Source organism: Coturnix japonica, chromosome 1 (assembly GCF_054131305.1).
Source record: "Coturnix japonica strain WE chromosome 1, WE-NBRP24, whole genome shotgun sequence".
NCBI classification, from domain to species: Eukaryota; Metazoa; Chordata; class Aves; order Galliformes; family Phasianidae; genus Coturnix; species Coturnix japonica.
Genome location: NC_140663.1, coordinates 112,246,326 through 112,264,420, shown reverse-complemented (window position 1 = coordinate 112,264,420; position 18,095 = coordinate 112,246,326). Strand labels below are relative to the sequence as shown.

Below are 18,095 nucleotides of genomic sequence, written 5' to 3'. Positions count from 1 at the left end.
CGTAGAAGAGGTGTTTCATCCCTCGGATGATTTTTGTGGCACCCTCTTGGATGTGCTTCAACAGGTCCATGTCTCTCCTGTACTGAGGACACCAAACTGGGATGCAGTACTCCAGATGAAGTCTCACCAGTGCAGAGTAGAGGGGCAGGATCATATCCATATCCCTGCTAGCCATACATCTTTTGATGCAGCCCAGGATGCAGGTGGCTTTCTCATCTGTGAGGGCACACTACTGGCTTATGTCAGCACTTTTGGCAGTGCTGCACTCAATTGTTTCATCTCCCAGTTTGTATTGGTTGCCCTGACCCACATGCAAGATATTACACTTGTCTTTGTTGAACCTCATGAGTTTGACCTGGTCCCACTGCTCAAGCCTTCCTAGGTCCCTTTGAGTAGCATCCTGTCCCTATGATGTGTCAGCCACACCCCACAGCTTGGTGTTACCCACAGTCCTGCTGAGGGTGCACTTGATTCCACTGTTGAGGGATGTACTGTGTTTAGTTTTGGGCCCCTCACTGCAAGAAAGACATTGAGGCCCTGGAATGTGTTCAGAGGAGGGCTACAAAGCTGGTGAGGGGTCTGGAGCACAGGCCTTATGAGGAGAGGCTGAGGGAGCTGGGATTGTTCAGCCTGGAGAAGAAGAGGCTCAGGGGAGACCTTATTGCTCTCTATGACTTCCTGAAGGGAGGTTGTGATGAGCTGGGGGTTGGCCTCTTCTCTCGTGTAATCAATGATAGAACTAGAGGAAATGGTTTTAAGCTGCACCAGGGGAGATTCAGGCTGAACATTAGGAAATATTACTTCTCAGAAAGGGTAGTCAGGCATTGGAATGCACTGCCCAGGGAGGTGGTGGAGTCACCGACCATGGGAGTGTTCAAGAAACGTCTGGATGTTGTGTTGATTAATATGATTTAGCTGGGAAGTATTGGTAAAGGTTGGACTAGATGATCTTCTAGGTCTATTCCAACCTAGATAATTCTGTGATTCTGTGATTCTGTGATGTTGTTTCCTTGTACAAAATAGAGGGCTTAGTCTTCATATCACATCTCAAAGATTCTTTTCATGAGATCTTATCAAACAAAATAAGTGAATATATGATTCTTTTCACAAGAACTTTACACTGATTTTTGAATTTATTTTCTCAGAGTTGAACATGGGGAGCGAAGTGTCTTTATTCCTGTTTTGCACCTGTTAGACTGGATCATAGTGATAAAGCAGTTGTCTCTAGAGGCTTCTGCTGTAGCAGAAATAGAGCTCACATTTGGGTTGACTCACAAATGTCAACAAATGACAGCTGCTGAATTGCAGGACCCATGACCACATTTTCCCTCAGCTTCTCTCCACAATAGAGTGCTTCATTCTGGTTTTGATGCATGGCTATATTCAGAAAGATACAGAGAAGACATGAGAGATTCACAGTGTTACGATTAAAGGTCCTGGAAGAGTGGAAGATTTAATCTTTACAAGACCTTCATGAACAATGTAATCCTCCTTAGGCTTTTGTTTCCAGGAACTTTAGTGAGGTCATTGGTAATGCAGCAATGCTGTACAGAGCACCAAATGTTCTTTTATTTACACAGTGGACATGAAAGAAAAAGAAATGGGGAAAAACATTAAGGGAAAGGAGTCTCTTTGTCACATTTGTTGTGCTCAGTTTTATCAAGCTTGGCAAACGATGCAGACAAATTTACTCTGAAATATACCCTCAACATCTGACCCTAAATTATTTGGAGCAACTCAGTAATTGGGATAATTTATGTTTTTATTAGTCAGAGTAATTAGATCCCTAACTGACCACATCTTCCTCAAAATAAATAAATAAATGAATAAAAATAAACAGATAAGCTACTTAAAGAAAGAAAAGGGCAAGGAAATCTTCTTGTGCTTTATGAACATGGCAGTGCTGGATGACACCAATTTTCCTAACAATTGCTTTTCAAATTATTGCAAAGTAAGTGAAGACAATGTACTATCAGGGTTACATCAAGATACTACCTGACAGAAGTGATTCAAGGTTTTTGAATTTACAGAACTACCATTGTAGTTCTGTAAGAAGCAGATAGTTAAGGAAGCTGGAGGTACAGTATTGTTTGATGAGATCCTTACTGAAGCACGAGATGTTAGCCTTTTGGTTGGGCAAGTTTTCAAGCTAGACTGTAATCTGGGAAAAATTATAGCTGCTAACAGTGTGCTAACTCTCTTGGGACTTGCTGGAAGAACCTGCCAAAGCAATGAAAGTACCTCTGATATCACAAAGCATTTGACAATGCAGAGCCCAGCTCCTACGACTGTAACTCAGCAGTATTTTTAACTGAAAATTAGATGTGAAAAGTTCCTTCCACAGTGCAAAGGAGAAATAAGCATCTAGGAGTGAGATACAGTGTAGAGCCTGCTGAGTGGAGTTTCCTGTGGAGATAAGTGGGAAATGCTGAAGAGCTCCCAGAAAAGGGCATTTCATTCATATGTGAGAAGCCGCAGCGAGAAGCTGCAGCATCTGGCAGGCAAGTGGTTATAGCATTCACCTGGAGTGCACAGATCAAATTCACAACCTTTCGGTGCTCATATCCCTGAGGAAATTGTGCAGCCACCATGAAATTCTCTGTGATAGGGCCATCTTAGTCCCTGTGTGTGTCTGGGACACAGAGATAGAGAATGAATTATTGTTCCAGAGGTTAAGATTTATATCTGGGAAGAGAAAGCTCTGTTTCCAGTCCTTAAACAGATGTATTTCCATGTGTTTTCATACAAAGTGTAGCAGCTTCAGCAGGGGTGGCTGGGAGAAGTTTGCTTCAGAGCAATCTGTGGTCTGGTGGCTGTGGACCTTTCTGGATGGGAGGAAGACAGGTGACATTCAGCTAGAGCAGAGAGAGACCCTTAAGCCTACAGCTTTTTTACTTTGTGTATGTTTTAGATATCAAAGTGCTCATTCTAAATCTGGTCACCTACTTTAATGCTTCCCTGGAAATGTGCACCAGAGGAGGACATCCTTGATGTGAAAGATCTACACAGTTGTTTTCCAGGCTCAGGAATGGCTAGTAATAATCTTACTTCAGAATGCAGTATAGACTTTCTAGGCTTTTAGCAGAAAGCTTTTAGCTTTTAGAATTTTAGACATACCAAGGATGTACACATAAAATTATAAAAAAGAATTTGAATTGAAGGATTTTGATTTTGCTTGTTATAGAATTTTGTGTATTTTTATTTTTATAGTGTTGAAAATAATTTTGTTGTTTGCTTGCTTAAAGCTGTTCTGTGGTGTAGCAATGACTGAACAATAAAACAAGCTACATACCTGTGAAGTATATCATGATCCGAGCCCAGCATCCTGGAGTTAAAATAATCCATCTAGCTCAGCAATGTGTATGCCATTTATGGCAGTGCTGTGTCAGTGGCTGGAAGTCTAACTCGGGGTTTCCTTTATTATTTTGCCATCACTGCTACAAGACCACTAGGGTAGGATTTGCACAGTCACAAATGCTGATTCTTGTGGTTTCAGCTCCCTGCATTGTGCTGTCTCTGGCAGCACAGTCCAGCTGTTTATGTATGTCTATTATGTCTCCTCAAGGCATTCATAAAGGAAAACAAGCTGCCCCTTCAAGGAAGGTAACAAACAGCCTAAACTCAGCTGCATTTTACAGAAATTACAGTGAGTTGATTCCTACTGAGCTTCAGCCTGTGGCACAGAATGTCTTGGATATTGCAGAGTTTTCACTGCATTTCACAGCTGCTCATTTAAGAAGGAACTTGTAAGATTTTTCTATGCTTGTGAGAGAACTGCATGCCTGCGGTGAATCTAATTGAAAGGCACAGATCCATAGTATCACCTTTGCCTGCTAAATGCTCCTCTTTATCTCAGCCTGGGCATGTGGTCCTGTGAACCTTGCAGTGGGCACCATCCACAGTGCGGAGGTGGACTATAGTCTTGGCAGCAGCATGGGCTTCCCTAATGCAGGCTGAATAGCAATGCTGACTCCTCTGAAATATCCTGTTCAGTGATCAGGATCTGCAAAATGGAGCTCTGTATCTTTCCTGCAAGGTTTTAAATGCTGGTTTCTCCTCTCATATTGCTTGTTGGAGCACATAGTGCAGTGTATTTCATTACATGTTAACAAAAAATGTTCTATGTGTTTTAAAAATACAGTGCCATTCAAGCCCATGATGATCATGAGCAAAAATCTACTGAGATAGTTGTACTTCTCTTCATTATTAAATGGCAGCCATGAGCATGAAAGCAAGATCATTTTTAACAGAGTATGCAAAACATCCTAGGTTTAGAGGAGTGTCTCCTCTGCTGGAGAATGTGTCTACTAAATATTGGACTGGAAGACTGAGAACACATTGTTCTCTTGTCATTTCTGAGTCCTGTGTTTCTGCTCAGGGTAGTATTCTGAAATCATATACCTGCTGATTATGATTTTTCAGAGTATGGGTGCAGTGCATCTTTCTTATTTCAGTAGTATGATGATACCATTTGAAATGCTGTTGGGTATGTGAACCATCTCCAAAGGACCAGCTTGTTTGATAGCAGAGATTCGTGCTCTGCTGGATTAGGAAGTGATAGCTAAGTTCCTGATGGAAGTATGTGATGCTTTTATTTAGACAGCTGCATGAAGTCCCACACATCTATGCTGAGATCACGACTTTCTAAGCTCCTATATACAGACCTGAGAACAAAAAAGTGCTAGTAGGTGTTAGTCATCTCATCCTAAAGTATACATCTAAAACAGCTCAGATGTACTGCATCCTAGAAATGCCTATTACTTTTCATTCCTTGATTTATTTATATCGAAGGAGTTTAGGCATCTAGCTCACATGTACTTCACAGTCACAAAAGTTAGATAATTATAATTCCACCCTGGATAGAATACCTGATAAACAGAAGAGATATCCTGCTGTTTCCTAATCATAAGATCTTTGCTTAAAAACTGCAAAGAAAGTCAGAGACCAAACGTAGCTGTGGAGGCTGATGTACCTTTGATATGGATAGTGTGCAGCTCATTAATTGGCTGATATTTGGCCTGCTGTGTGAGTAATGTGATAAAAATCTTGTGGCATTGCAGTGCTTAATACAGCTGATTTTATTGTGGACCACTTGAATCAGAATAGGCTTGTAGTAGAACAAAGACATCTTGTATTTGGATATTTCTGCTAGATAACATCTGTGAAGATTTATTTTTACTTATAGAGTTGTTAGATAAAGATCAAGTGACTGTGACTGAATAACACATATATATGAATGAACTTAGATCAATCAGCATACAGTACCCAGAGTTTATTTTCAGGTTATTGATAGAAAATGAAGCTAGTTAATGAATATAATACTTGTTCCATGAAAGGGAAAAAAAGGTGATAAATATAACTCTTCTGGGGTGGATTTTGAGTAGATTTTATATGCGTATTCTTTCTGATAAACTGGGCTTTGGGGTATATGAGAGGAACTGTGTTTTTCAGACAAACCCTGATTCTCTTGTGCAAGGCAGTTGCTAATAATATTTGTGTATTCTTTGTACATGCAACCACACACTTCCATGAGTAGTTAGATAATTTTATTTGTTGAAAGCCAATGAGGCAAAAAACCAAAAGAAACAAAAAGAAAAAAAAAACCAACCAAAAACGGAATTGTTAAACAATTGAATCTCATCCTGCGCAGAAATGTGCTTATTTTTTCACATTAGTTTTTGAAGAAGTTTGGAAAATAATATGCCATGTCCTTCTCCTTTCTAGGTCTCCTACGTAAAAGCTATTGACATCTGGATGGCCGTGTGCCTTCTGTTTGTCTTTGCTGCATTACTGGAATATGCAGCAGTCAACTTCGTTTCACGGCAGCACAAGGAGTTTCTGAGACTTCGAAGAAGGCAAAGAAGACAAAACAAGGTATAGTTGCCCTTTACTCAAGATGCCCAACTTTACGCTGACCACATATTTGATGTACAGGTTGATTTCTCACCTCAGTTCTTGTCCTTGATGAATAGTGTCGTTATAACGTTGCCTTTTTTTTGTGTGTGTGTGTGATTTACTCTTTGAGAAGGAGTTGAAAATTATCTGACAGCTTTATTTACAGTTCAAAAAGATATCAATAAATGTCAATAGACTGTTCATTTATTCCAAGAATTTTATTCTCTTCTTAAAATTGCTGAAGTAGCTGCACCTTTATCCATACATTTATTAGCTATTTAGGCTAGACTGACCTCAAATTTTCTTCTAATCCCCAAATATTGCTAATTACATGGCACCAACTAACAGATAAGGAACAGCTAGACACAGTGATATAGACAGCATTCTAACATTATTATTTCTCTGAATTCATCCAGAAATGCTAACACAAGCATATGCTTAAGACCTGTCTTTTCTAGTGTCTTTTCTTGCTAAAATTGGAGATTCTTTAACATAGTTCCCTGTAGGAGTGGTCAGCAGTTCTGCCCTCACTTCTAAACCAGCAGTGAATTTCCCTGCTAAAACCAGTAAACATTACCATTGGGAAAAAGAAAAGGATTAAGGCAATTTTGCATGTCATTACTGATACTAGCTTCAGTTTTTTTTAGCAAGAGAATGTTTTGTATTATGATTATAAAATTTTATACCAGTAATTGAAATGTAGAAGAAAGGCTTTTTTTTAAGTGTAGATGTCAGTCTGGAAGTATTTTTAGGAAGTCTGTCAATCTTTCCTGATTTCTTATTTGTTAAATGAAAAGTCAAGAATAGATATGAAACTGAATTTTAGTCAATTTATTATCAATTCCTACAACTGTAGCATTTACATCCTTCCTGTATTTGTTCCACAGGAACTCAGTATCAGCAGAAACATTTTGGTTTGCTTCTCCACAGAAACAATTGCTAGGCAAAGTAAATATTCACTTGAGCTACGCATGAGTTTCAAGTAGCTAATAATGGTTTCCTTACTTGAGGAATAGCAAGAATGGCATAGGGCATTTGTGTTTTGACAGGTCCGTCTAATAATTATTCTGTAGCTGATGGAATATTTGATGGATGCTCTGGGAAACAATCCAGTACTGTCCTGTAGTTTAATTCTGTTGTCAGATGAATTGAGATTCTCATTCAGATTCTGAGAGGGAATAGAAGTGCTTTCTTGTGTGTAGGCACACATACACTGCCACCAGAAACCTTTGTTTCCAGTTGCAACAGCAGAAGATGCTGTATGGAGTCTATAATTTCAGTTTGGGGTATAATGACTTCTTCAAAGGTGAACTAGTTGCCAAGAAGCTTCTACTGGTAAGTAATAGCATGGCAGTGATGTCACTTGAAAATTATGTGATTCTGATTATGGAAGAATCACATAATTCTTCCTGCTGTCAGAATGGTTATTATGGTGACTATCAAGGGAAAGATACTTTAAACACAATTCTCTGAAGAAACCACTCAAGTCAGTCAGTTGATTATACACAAAATGGACAAAATGGACAATTCCCTAATTAAACACTGCATAACACACTTTTGATGTACGATACACTTACCTATTTGCACAGGGTTTCTATTATTTTTCCTATGAATCTGGTTGCACAAATTTCAGAACAGGGAATGATGATGCTGAGGCCATCTCTTTTTGAAGCATTTTCTGCATCTCTTTAATTGAGTTTGTATTGAGTTTGTATTTCTCTGTTTCTGATTTTCTCTGTTTTGCCTTGAAAGTGGTTCACTTTGTTTTTGCATGATGGTCTTCTCTAACTGAGCCATTCTTCTCTTTGCGTGTTATGTATGTGTTGTTGTGTTGCCATTTTGCTGTTCTTATTCTTGCTGCTGCTATGTATGCTGACACTCTGGGGACAGGCACAGACTATGACTGTTGGGAATGAAAGCGTCGATTCCGTGAGGCGCATGAATGGCTTGCAGAGAAAAGAGTCATCAGCTTACGGGACAGTGAATCAGATCGGCAATTCAAGTTTGAGGGTAAAACTGTAGTGAGAAAGAGAAAGCAAGAGAGAGCTTTAGTATGTGCAATGATGTCATAAATCAGCAGAATGTATGATTTTCATGACATCACTAGTAGCCTCTTGCACTCTCTTTGCAAAATGTCCCCACAAAATATGGAGTACTGTCCCCAGCACGAACAGCAGTTTCATGTTGCACGTTCTTGTGGCCCTTCCTTATGATTGCTATTTTCCATGGCTGGAATGTGCTGTTCCTTCTCCAAACCTAAGCAAAGTGTATGTGTATTCTGTACCCTGGCCCTGTACATATATATGGGGGGATGGGAGTAAGGGGATCGAGCGTGGTGCAGGAGCATAGGAAGTGCTTTGGTATAGAAAATCCCACACTGTGTCATCTTTCAGATGACTGCATCCCAACCAAACTAGGCACATGTAATGAAATGCATGGTATTTATTCCTGAACTGCCAACCTGCGGTGTTCCTTCTTGTCATGTTCTAAACTTTGTGAAGAGAAAAAAAATAATATGTATTTTACTGGTTTCTTTCTACTTGTTTTGAGAAGAGACATGAGGCTGAAATTCTGTACACAGGATGATGTGTAGATCTGAAGCAATATGATAGCAGCTGATAGATCCAGATTACAAGTGAGTTGTGGAAGTAATAAAATCAGTGATGGAGAGAGAAACAAGCTTAGTGTTCAGCTCATTGCTTGCTGCTGGTGGCTGAGAAATGAAATCCATTTGTTCAAATAGAAGAGGACTAGAATTTAAATTTTTCAGTACCTGGTTTTCCAAAACAAAAACATCATTGCCCAAATAGCTTTTGAGATGTATTAGGCCTCTTACTTTGATTAAGGTCTGTAAAGTTATGTGATTATAAGATGTAGATGATTATAGTGGATTTTGTTCACTGCTAGGGGAATTACTGGCTTTCAAAATCAAAGGAAATAACACAGATCCTGTTACACTGCAAAATTATGTTAGAGGGCTTGCAACACAATAAATCATTCACTTAAAGAGCAACAATAGCAAACAGTAGAAGAGAGTCTTCATTTATTTCTGCATTCTTTCTACTGTAGGAAGAATCACATTTACCCGTATACAGAAATGAACATAAGCACAAAAGTTTTAGGGATATAACCAATATTACTATGCTGCCACTGGAAAGCTGGTGTCATAACTCTACAAAAACAGACCAAACAAAGACTCACTGATTAGTCACATAGTGTTAGCAGTCCATCTAGGTTCATTGAAAACCCAGTTACTCTCTGCCTGTGGAAAACTGGTAGAAATATCTCTTCTGCTTCTTCATATTGTGTATTGCGCACACATCCAGAACTACACAAAGAGGGACCAAATCTCTGTAGTATTTTTTCTGCAAAATCCTGAGAGCAGAAGATGTGCTGTAGTTGATTTCCCCTAGAGAACTCCCACCATGAAAGCGATTTGCTCTAGTGAGGTGAAGGTTTCTGAAGCAGTGCTGTTATAGCTGAAGCTTAGTACTTTTCTTCTCAAGAGAAGGACACATTTATCTGCAGAAGGGAATATAGCCTGTGGTCACATGAGAAACCTCAAAAGCAGGGTGTGTGGCTCCCGGAGTTATTGCTCACTGAGCTAAGGGCTTATGGAGAATTCAAACCTAAAAGTCACAGGCGAATGACTGTGGCATAGTCAAGAAGAGGCAGAAGAGAAGGGGGGTGGTTTAGTACTTACACTGCATTATTCAGAGCTAGTTTGAAGAAGCCATGCCAGGTCAAGATTCCTGGATTAAGTAGATTGATCCTCAAAACTGTTCGTAGTTCTGTAAGCCTACATCCCTTCTTTCATTATTGTTACTTCTGTGTTGTGTTCCTCATAGTGTTGTGACCTCCTGAGCACTGTATGAAAGCAGAAGAAATCTGAGACTGTCAGAAGTCAGGAAGGTTAATTCTTCTCTGGGAGAGTTTAGGTTGTACTACTGACTGTCCAAAACTTGTAATTACAGCTGAACAATTGACCCATCCAAGTGTTAGAAACAACTGTTGACACCTTACATAAGGAATTAAACTCTTCAACCAGTCTGCATTTTCCACACGGTTTCTTTTCTGTTGGAAGAAATACTCAATGCTCGTCCTAAAGATCTGTGTAGTCTTCCTGCTCACAATGAAATGCAGTCAACAGTAGCCTTACCTCACTGCTGAGAGAAGTGGTTGTTTATTTGCTGTACAATATGATATTACTTTTTGTATAGGGAGAGTACAAGCTGCAAAAGCTATGAGTCTAGTGACATGGAGGATGTAATACAGTTGCATTATATTGAAGTCTAATTTTGCTTAGTGCCAGATCACCTGAAGGAAAACAACTTCTTTTTAAAATATTATTTGTAATAATCACAGAAGATTTGGTTATTCTTCAAAATGATGAGTTTCTAGTGAAGCAGAGCTCTGTTTATGTAGGCTCAATCATCTCTTTTGGAAAACAGTAATTATTATGTTATATGATCAGTAGTCAAAATGAGTCACAGTACACTAGTATTCATACCAGTGTCTCAAAGATGACTTCATAAATTACACCGTGACCAAGAGTAGGGGTGAAGTTTGGGAGTGTTAGTGTTAAAAGCAATACTTGGCAGCTTGAACAAAAATTGTGCAGCTGGAGGCTGTGAGAGAATTTAATCTCATGTGTAGGGAACATGAAGCAATACAAATAACTGTGCTGCAACCAGGGGGGCTCAGATGCATGCAGATTAGCAGAGGGAGGCACAAATGGTGTTTTCAAATGACAGAGCTGGGACTGAGACTTAGTGATTACAGCAGCAAACGATAGCTCTACTAAGTGAAGGAGGCAGCACCTGGCCAAACAGTCAAGAGAACTGCCGATCTCTAGATAGAGCTGCACACAGGTACCCACCAATAAAAAATGCTACCACGTCAAGGTGATCAAATATTTCCATCTCCAAAAGGGAGAAGAAATGCATATTGAACAATTGCTATTTTTAAAAGCTGTCTGCTGTTTTAATCGCACCAAAATCCCTCTGTCAGAAACTCAGATGATTTTCTATTTCCTAGACCTGTCAGCTAAAAAAATCACAACCTGCCTTTGCTTTTAAAACACTCAGTACTACTGTCCCCAATGGAAATTTTTGTCTGCTAGCATCTGTGTGTACAGCACTCGGTGGGATAACGTGCAGGGCGTGTGTTATGTAAGATGCCGCATCATGTGAATAATGGAAGTGCTCAAGGAAAGCCCTCCTTGCTGAGCTATTTTTGGTGCACACAGAGTGAGCTCTAACACATGAGCTTCATTGTGAAAAATAGGATTCCGAGCCTGAATGGCTTTTTCTCTGTCTGACATCTTGCTTACTTAGCGGATAAAAGAGTGGGTAGCTTCTGCTGTAGATAAACACCCTCAAGATATTCAAGTTACTTTTCTTTCTCTGGGGCAATTGCATTAGCACTTTCATGTAAATGCACAGGGAAAAAAAAAAAAATCCAGCAGAAGGTAAAGAAACCAAAATGATAATTTATCTTGATGAAATAATCTGTACAATTGCACAGAACCAGTTAAATAATAGGCACAGTACATTTCTACATGTTGCTGTGTCACCTTGCAGATTCATCTGAATGTCCTTGTTTGCCTTTTTACTGTGAGCGTGAATAGGCTAGCAATGGCCCTAGTTAACATCAGTCTAAGTATCTTTATTATTTATTGAATGGAATTGCTGTAGAGAGTTCAAACATTTAAACAAAAGCATCGTTTTGAACTAGAAGAACACCTTAATAGAAATCCTTAGGCTAGCTCTAGGCATGAGCCAAAAGACTCACATAACAGTGAGTCCTAAAATGAAAAGCAGTCTGTAGGGAAAGAAGGTGTTCAGCCATGGGGGTGGAATCTGCTGTGTAATCAGCATAACAGACTAAGCTTACTGGAAATGCAGATTTTCCAGTAAAAAAACAAACATAGACAAAGAGGCAAAGTGGAACGGAGAACCTGTTTGTTTGTTTGTAAGGGAATGTTCATAAGTGTTGTGAAAAATGGAATTCAAGTTTTCCTTACAGTAGTGTAGGAGGAAGAAAGCTGGGAAAACTCACGTTAAAGAAGTTTTTGTGAGTAATGGGTAATGTAGCTTCAGATGATTCATGATGTTGAACTGTGTTGTGTTGTTGTGTGTTTTTTGTTTTTTTTTTTTCACTTGAAACTAAGACATAGAGGGAAAAAAGGATGGTCATATTTTCAAGGAGAGAACTCTGAGACCCTATTGGATCTCAGATATAGGGTGCATTAAGCATTCTATAATTAAAGGCAGGCTATAGCTAGTGGACACCAGATCAGTGAAGAACAGATGATGGGGAGTTAATAAGACTGCAAAATGGTGAACCTTAGTATCCACTGAAATGATCAGAGTGGGGCAACACAGAGTATCCTCTGGGAGAAGGGGAAAGATAATTACTCTGGAGGGACCAGATGCTACTCCAAAACAGCAGCCAGGACATCGCGCACTATAAAGACTTACACTGACCAGCCTGAAAGTACATGATTCCTTATTATTAAGATATAAATAGGACGTAAGGGTCAGAGAACTAAGTTTAAAGAGGCTGCAGAATAATAAAGTCACAAGATTTCAGATCTGGAACTATGAAATAGCTGTATGCTGTGCCACCTGGGACAGATTAGACTGGAGAAGCTTGTAGGTGTACCTGATAGAGTTTTATTGTTTGCTCAGTAGTGTTACTCTTGCTTTAGAAGCTCCAAGTCCTCTCTTGTACCTACCCAGTATGAAGTGGCTGAAAAGATCAGGTTGGAACTGACAAGCCTTGGGGACTGAAGTTTGCAATTCACTGGAGTGAGTTTGTCCTAGTAGTTACTCAAGAACAGCAGGAAATACGCCAGAAATGAACTCTGCAGTTTTCCAGCTCATGAAAGGTACTCCCCAGCTGGGTGCAAATGTCTCATTTTTTATTATACCTAGGGGAGAGTGCAAACCAAAAATAGGGCAGAGGAAACTAAAAAGAGCCAGGAATCAGTGTTCTTATTTTTGATGCTTTAAAGCAACAAGAAGTGTTTTGTTTTTGTTTTTAAGAACCACCTGACATAGGCACAAACTTGTGTTTTCTGGATTATTATAGATACAGTGATTCTTTCATTGAATCTGTTCTGGTCTACCTTATTTCATGAAAAATTCAATGAAAAAAAAAAAAAAAGTTGAAAAATCATTTGATGATCAAAACTGAAGAAGACTGAAGGAGTACACTTAACTTGAAATGTCCCTTCCTGAGACTCCAGAAAGCAATAAAATACATCGAGGTCTCAAGATTTTGGTCATAAAAAGAGGTTTGCCAACAGAGGGTCAAGGTTTTTCCCATGTTGGCTACTTTGTTAAACCCACATACGTAACTTATATTTAGTCTTTTACTGCCCAGAATCTGGAACAAACAAGAGTCTAATCTCGGGGTTTCTCAATGAAGGTTTGGTTAGTTCTAAGGGGAAGGTAAAGATATCAGGGAGGGGAACAACTTCTGATCCCATGCTGATCACAGTGCTTTATATCCTTTAGAATTCCATCCTAAGTTTTATATTCAACAGAAGAGAATTTCAACATGAATAAATACAAATTAGTGCTTCTGCAACAGAATGAAAGGGTCATACTTTTAGAGCCAAATGTAATACTGGCTAAGAATATTGACGTTGTTGTATTTCCAACCTGACTTGCTACCGTACTTGCTCTGTGCATCTCCAGAGCATAACACACCAGTTGCATCAAATTACAGGGTAAATTGGTGAGATGGGCAAGTGTTCAGTGGGATCCATGAAACGCATATTTACATCTGACCCAATTAATCCTATTCTCCACTGGGGATAGAAGCTGCTATTTGAATGTAATTAATTGTGAAGCTTTCTGTAATGATGTTGTCCAAATGACATTGTGCAAAACCAAATTGTATTAAATAGACTGTTGAAACCTCATGCTGTTTCAAGGTCTGAAAATCTTAATGGGTTCCAGTAAAACCCAGTTTTCACAGTACTTCTAAAAAAGAGGTGTTGAAGTATACTGTATCTCTCTCTCTCACACTCACTCTTATTTTTTCCTTTTTTAACTAGAGTGTAATTCCTTTTTAAAGGCAGTAATTGTTGCTTATAGGAAACTGATTGGTCAGAAACAGCTACTGACATTTTTAGTTTGATGTAATGATCAGACATATTAATTTCACTTGACCCACTGCTAGAGAAAAATGCTGTTCAGTGTAAACATGGTTATCTGTATTTGGGTAATCCTCAAAAAGGGCTTTTAGTTGTTGTTTGTTTAATATTGTCTTTCCAGTAACACTAATCTCTCATCTTGCAGAAAAGAAGCAATTGTCCAACTAGGAGTGGGTGGTAGGAAATGAAATTTTCTTTTGCTACTGCACAAGGAAGGGTCTAGGAAGAGATACAGTGGAAGGTCCAAGTAGTCTGAGTGCTCGCTCTCTTCACCAAATCCTCATTTATTTCAAACCAGAAGCATTTGAAAAGTCTTTGCCAAGTCTTGCCACAGGTCACTAAGAATTTATCCATTTCCATTCTCTGCAATTGGGATGTTCTCATGGCATTTCAGAGCTGGCAAAGCCCTTGTTCTGCCCACCCAACACTTCTTTATTTTCAAGATTAGTGACAAGTAGGTGTTCCTGGTGTTCTCATTGGTAAGCTCGGTTTTCCTGTGTTTGGCTTTGTTTGTCTGGCATTCTGAATGCCAGAGTGTTTTTGCTCTTACATTAACAGATTGGAAAGGTCAGAAAAGGCTGCTGTGATTACCTAAAAGTGTGGACCAACAGAATTCCAGAATTATATCTTTGAATTTCTGCCTCAAGCCTGGAACTTCTATTTGAGGAGTTGCATAGCTCTCTGAGTCATTAAACTTGTATCCTGTGTGTGTAATTTTGAAAACACAGAAACACCGTGTGTTCATTTGTACATACACGCATATAATCCACTTGCTTAAGTGCAGCTGTTCTGACACTGTGTTTTAATTTCACTGTGATATCATGATACAAATCCAAAGGAGTCAGAAAGTCTTTATTTTCACCTCACTCTCTTTGCTTTGCTGTCTGCAAAATTTTCTGAAGTGTTTTTTTTCTGCTAGTGACGTGGAAGTGCCCTGCCTGTATCTGACTTGTTTGTTTTCTGTTCAGCCCTCCCATGCAGGCTGGTGATGGAGACTTGCCTTCAGGTGCTCTGTAATCTTCATCTGTCAAACGAATAGCTAATTAAGAGTGGAGACCACAAACTGTGTTCATTAGGGATTATCTGAGTTCCACAACTGTGAGCTCTTAAACTTCATTCAGGAAAGCAAGTTTTGTGTTTCCTCCTCAGCCTCACAGTGCTAGCTGCACTGAGGTAGCCCTGATGTTCTCTAGCACAAACACTCCAAGACATCCATCTGTCTACTTTCTGTTAACTTACTCTTGCTTTCTTTATCACAGATAAAAGCTGTACAATAGATATCACTGAAAAAACTAAAGTTTGACCACATTCATGGTGTTGAGGTCCAATACTATTGAGGTCTAATACTATTGTTTTAACCGTTATGCACCTAATTGCATTAATTAAGTTGTATATTTATGCTACCATGTGTAATTGCATATGCAATGACAGTGCTAACAAGCATAAGTGTTCCATGTTGATGACCGTACCACTGTCATAAGGCATCCCATGTGACACTCAGGCAGCATTCTTGTGTTTACAGATATTTATACCAAAGAGTGGGTACTCAAGTCTTCAGAGAATGACTTTCTACACTGGCTTATAAAATTTTCAGCTCCATCAATAAGCTGTATCAGTATTTTCTGTAGCATTCCTGAGGTTTTCACAGAATAAAATTGCCTTCCTTCAAGTTTTGCAGGTGCTTGTACTTTTACAGAGCAACAATGGCAAATTAGGCAGCTATTCAACTGCTGTTTTTTATTAGACCATAAAGTCCAATAATACTCTAGCAAACAGGTCCTTCCACAGGCATTGTGTATGTAAGTGCTTGTGTCTAAAGGGAAAAAGCAGAGGTGGCATAACATACTTTAGATATTATTCTCCCTTTCACTGTTATTCCTGCACAGGTCACTGGATCTCATTTGTGCCTGTCTACCTGATAATAGCCAGTTTTCCCCAGGCTCTGGTATGTCCTGCCATGCCTAGGCTTCAGGTTGCCTGAATTTATTCATTCTAGTTCTCTCTCTGTGCCTCTTATCATGCTTCTCACTCTAGCCAGGAAGTCTCACCAGCAGTACTATTAATGATTTCCCAAACAAAACCAATGTGATTTTGTTGTTTCTTATTTTTTTTCCTTTGCTACTTCCTTTTTCTTCAAAATTATCATAGCATACAGCTATGTTTGTTTGTGTTGTTTTTTGAATTACTTCTCAACCCTGGCCTACCAAAGTTAGCTTAGTTGCTCACCTGACCCAGTTTTCAAATCTGCTTTTTGGCTTTTCAGCCCAGTCAATGTGTACTTCATTGTAGCACTTGTTTTCAGCTTACCCTTCTAATTTGGCAATAGTCAAACCTCTCACCATGCCATAAAAATCTGTTTTGAGTGAGGAAAGGGTAGAAATAATAGATCTTTATTACAGGAGGGAGCTCTTTAGCAAACAGCTTCTTCTTTTCACTGTGGCAAGATCCATCCAGAGATGATATAACCACATAAAGGCACCTTGTGTTAGAACATGTCTCTGTCTAATGCAGGGCTTGTTCTGTGGTTGGTGCTGAAGGAGGAGGTCCCGAGGTCAACGCGGAAGGAAGTCATGTCCTCAGTATATCTTCCTGGGCCCTAGGACTTTGCAACTCAAGGTTCTTCTAAGCCAGAGGAGATATTTTTGTGATGAGTAGCCTTTACTATTTATAAATAGAGCAGTCAGTTCAATTGTGATGATTTATGAATTATTTAAAAAGCTCCTGTAAACTTGCTATGAGTTGTTAGTGTTAGCTCCTCAGCATTTGTGCAACCAGGAGTACATGTGGCCATTGGAACAGCCAGGATTGTGTGTAATGAAAGGGTCCTGTCACTGGAGAAATATATTTTTTGAGGTTAATGAAGAAATAGAAATAACCAAAGCAACATAATGGATAAAAGGAAATAGGATGACTAATGGTTTTGCAAATTGCAATGCATATTCACAGGATACAGTTGGTATTTGTAATGAACAAAGTAATACAGAGTTTGGTGACTGTGACTGTAAGGAGAGTGGAGCTGAAAGAAAAAGGAGTGCTAGTTATGTGACTCATATTCTGTGTTTGCATTTTCTTTCCTGCTCTGATGAACTCTTGTTCGTAAAACAATACAAACAAGAGCAAGAACAATTTTAGCGTACTTGAGGAATTCAGCATAAGCCCTGGTTCATCTCGCCATTCCACTTTCCTTAGATGGCGGTTGGTGAGCTATCAGTGGCCCTTAGTCCTTCCAAGCATGGAAGAAAATACAATGGGGAAAAACAGAGTTAAGTGCTCCCGATATTAAAAAATATATATCATGAAACACTAAGTCACCTCTGCTGTACCATGCCTTTATCTTTTCCATTGGCTTCAGAGCCTACAGAAAAGCAAATCAATTAGCTAGTTGTAGTTCTTTTCTTTTTTCTTTTTTCTTTTTTCGCTTTTCTTTTATATTTTTCAGCACTGTCATTTTGTTCCTTATTTTAGGGATGTCCTAGATTTATCTATCATGACCTACAGTGGAGTTAGTTCTGTATTTGCCACTAATGGGCTGGTCTTTTATTATTCTGCCCTTACTGTTACCTGTGCTGGATACTCACATTGTGGAGATATTAATGTACTTTTTCATAGGAACCACATAGGAATGTTACAGAGAATAATAAAAATTCCAAGGAGGGCAGTTTTTGCAGGCATAGAAAATGATGTCTTGCTCTCTAACTGTAAATAAAGACTCTTTTTTTCTATGACTTTGCACAAAGGATGTATTTCCCAAAATAAACGAGAGCTCATTTAAGGTGCTCTGGTTCTTTTATTACTTCTATATACTGGAGTTTGGGATTGCTTTTGTTGTCTGTCTCTTATTTGCTCTTTGACCTTTGTTCATTTTCCCTTGTGGCTTATACTGTGTTACCTTGTTGTAGAAATAACCTGTTAGAATTTTTTTTACTGACAAATGTGGACCAATGATTTGTTACCCTCCTTTCTTCAGTTACTTCTTCCTCCTTTTTTATGGTGAGCTATCCTATGGGTATTTGTATAGCTGCAGTTGAATATC

The 18,095-nt window shown here is 39.0% G+C and overlaps 1 protein-coding gene across 4 annotated transcripts in view; it reads left to right on the top strand.

Moving 5' to 3' along the window:
• The window catches only part of GLRA2 (glycine receptor alpha 2), a 119,636-nt gene that overhangs the window by 87,611 nt on the left and 13,930 nt on the right, over window positions 1-18,095 (top strand). For all 4 annotated transcript variants that reach the window (XM_085550511.1, XM_015886723.3, XM_085550517.1 and 1 more), the window contains one exon: window positions 5,725-5,874. In XM_085550511.1, the coding sequence (XP_085406637.1) occupies window positions 5,725-5,874 (150 nt within the window). The remainder of the gene's footprint in view (window positions 1-5,724; window positions 5,875-18,095) is intronic.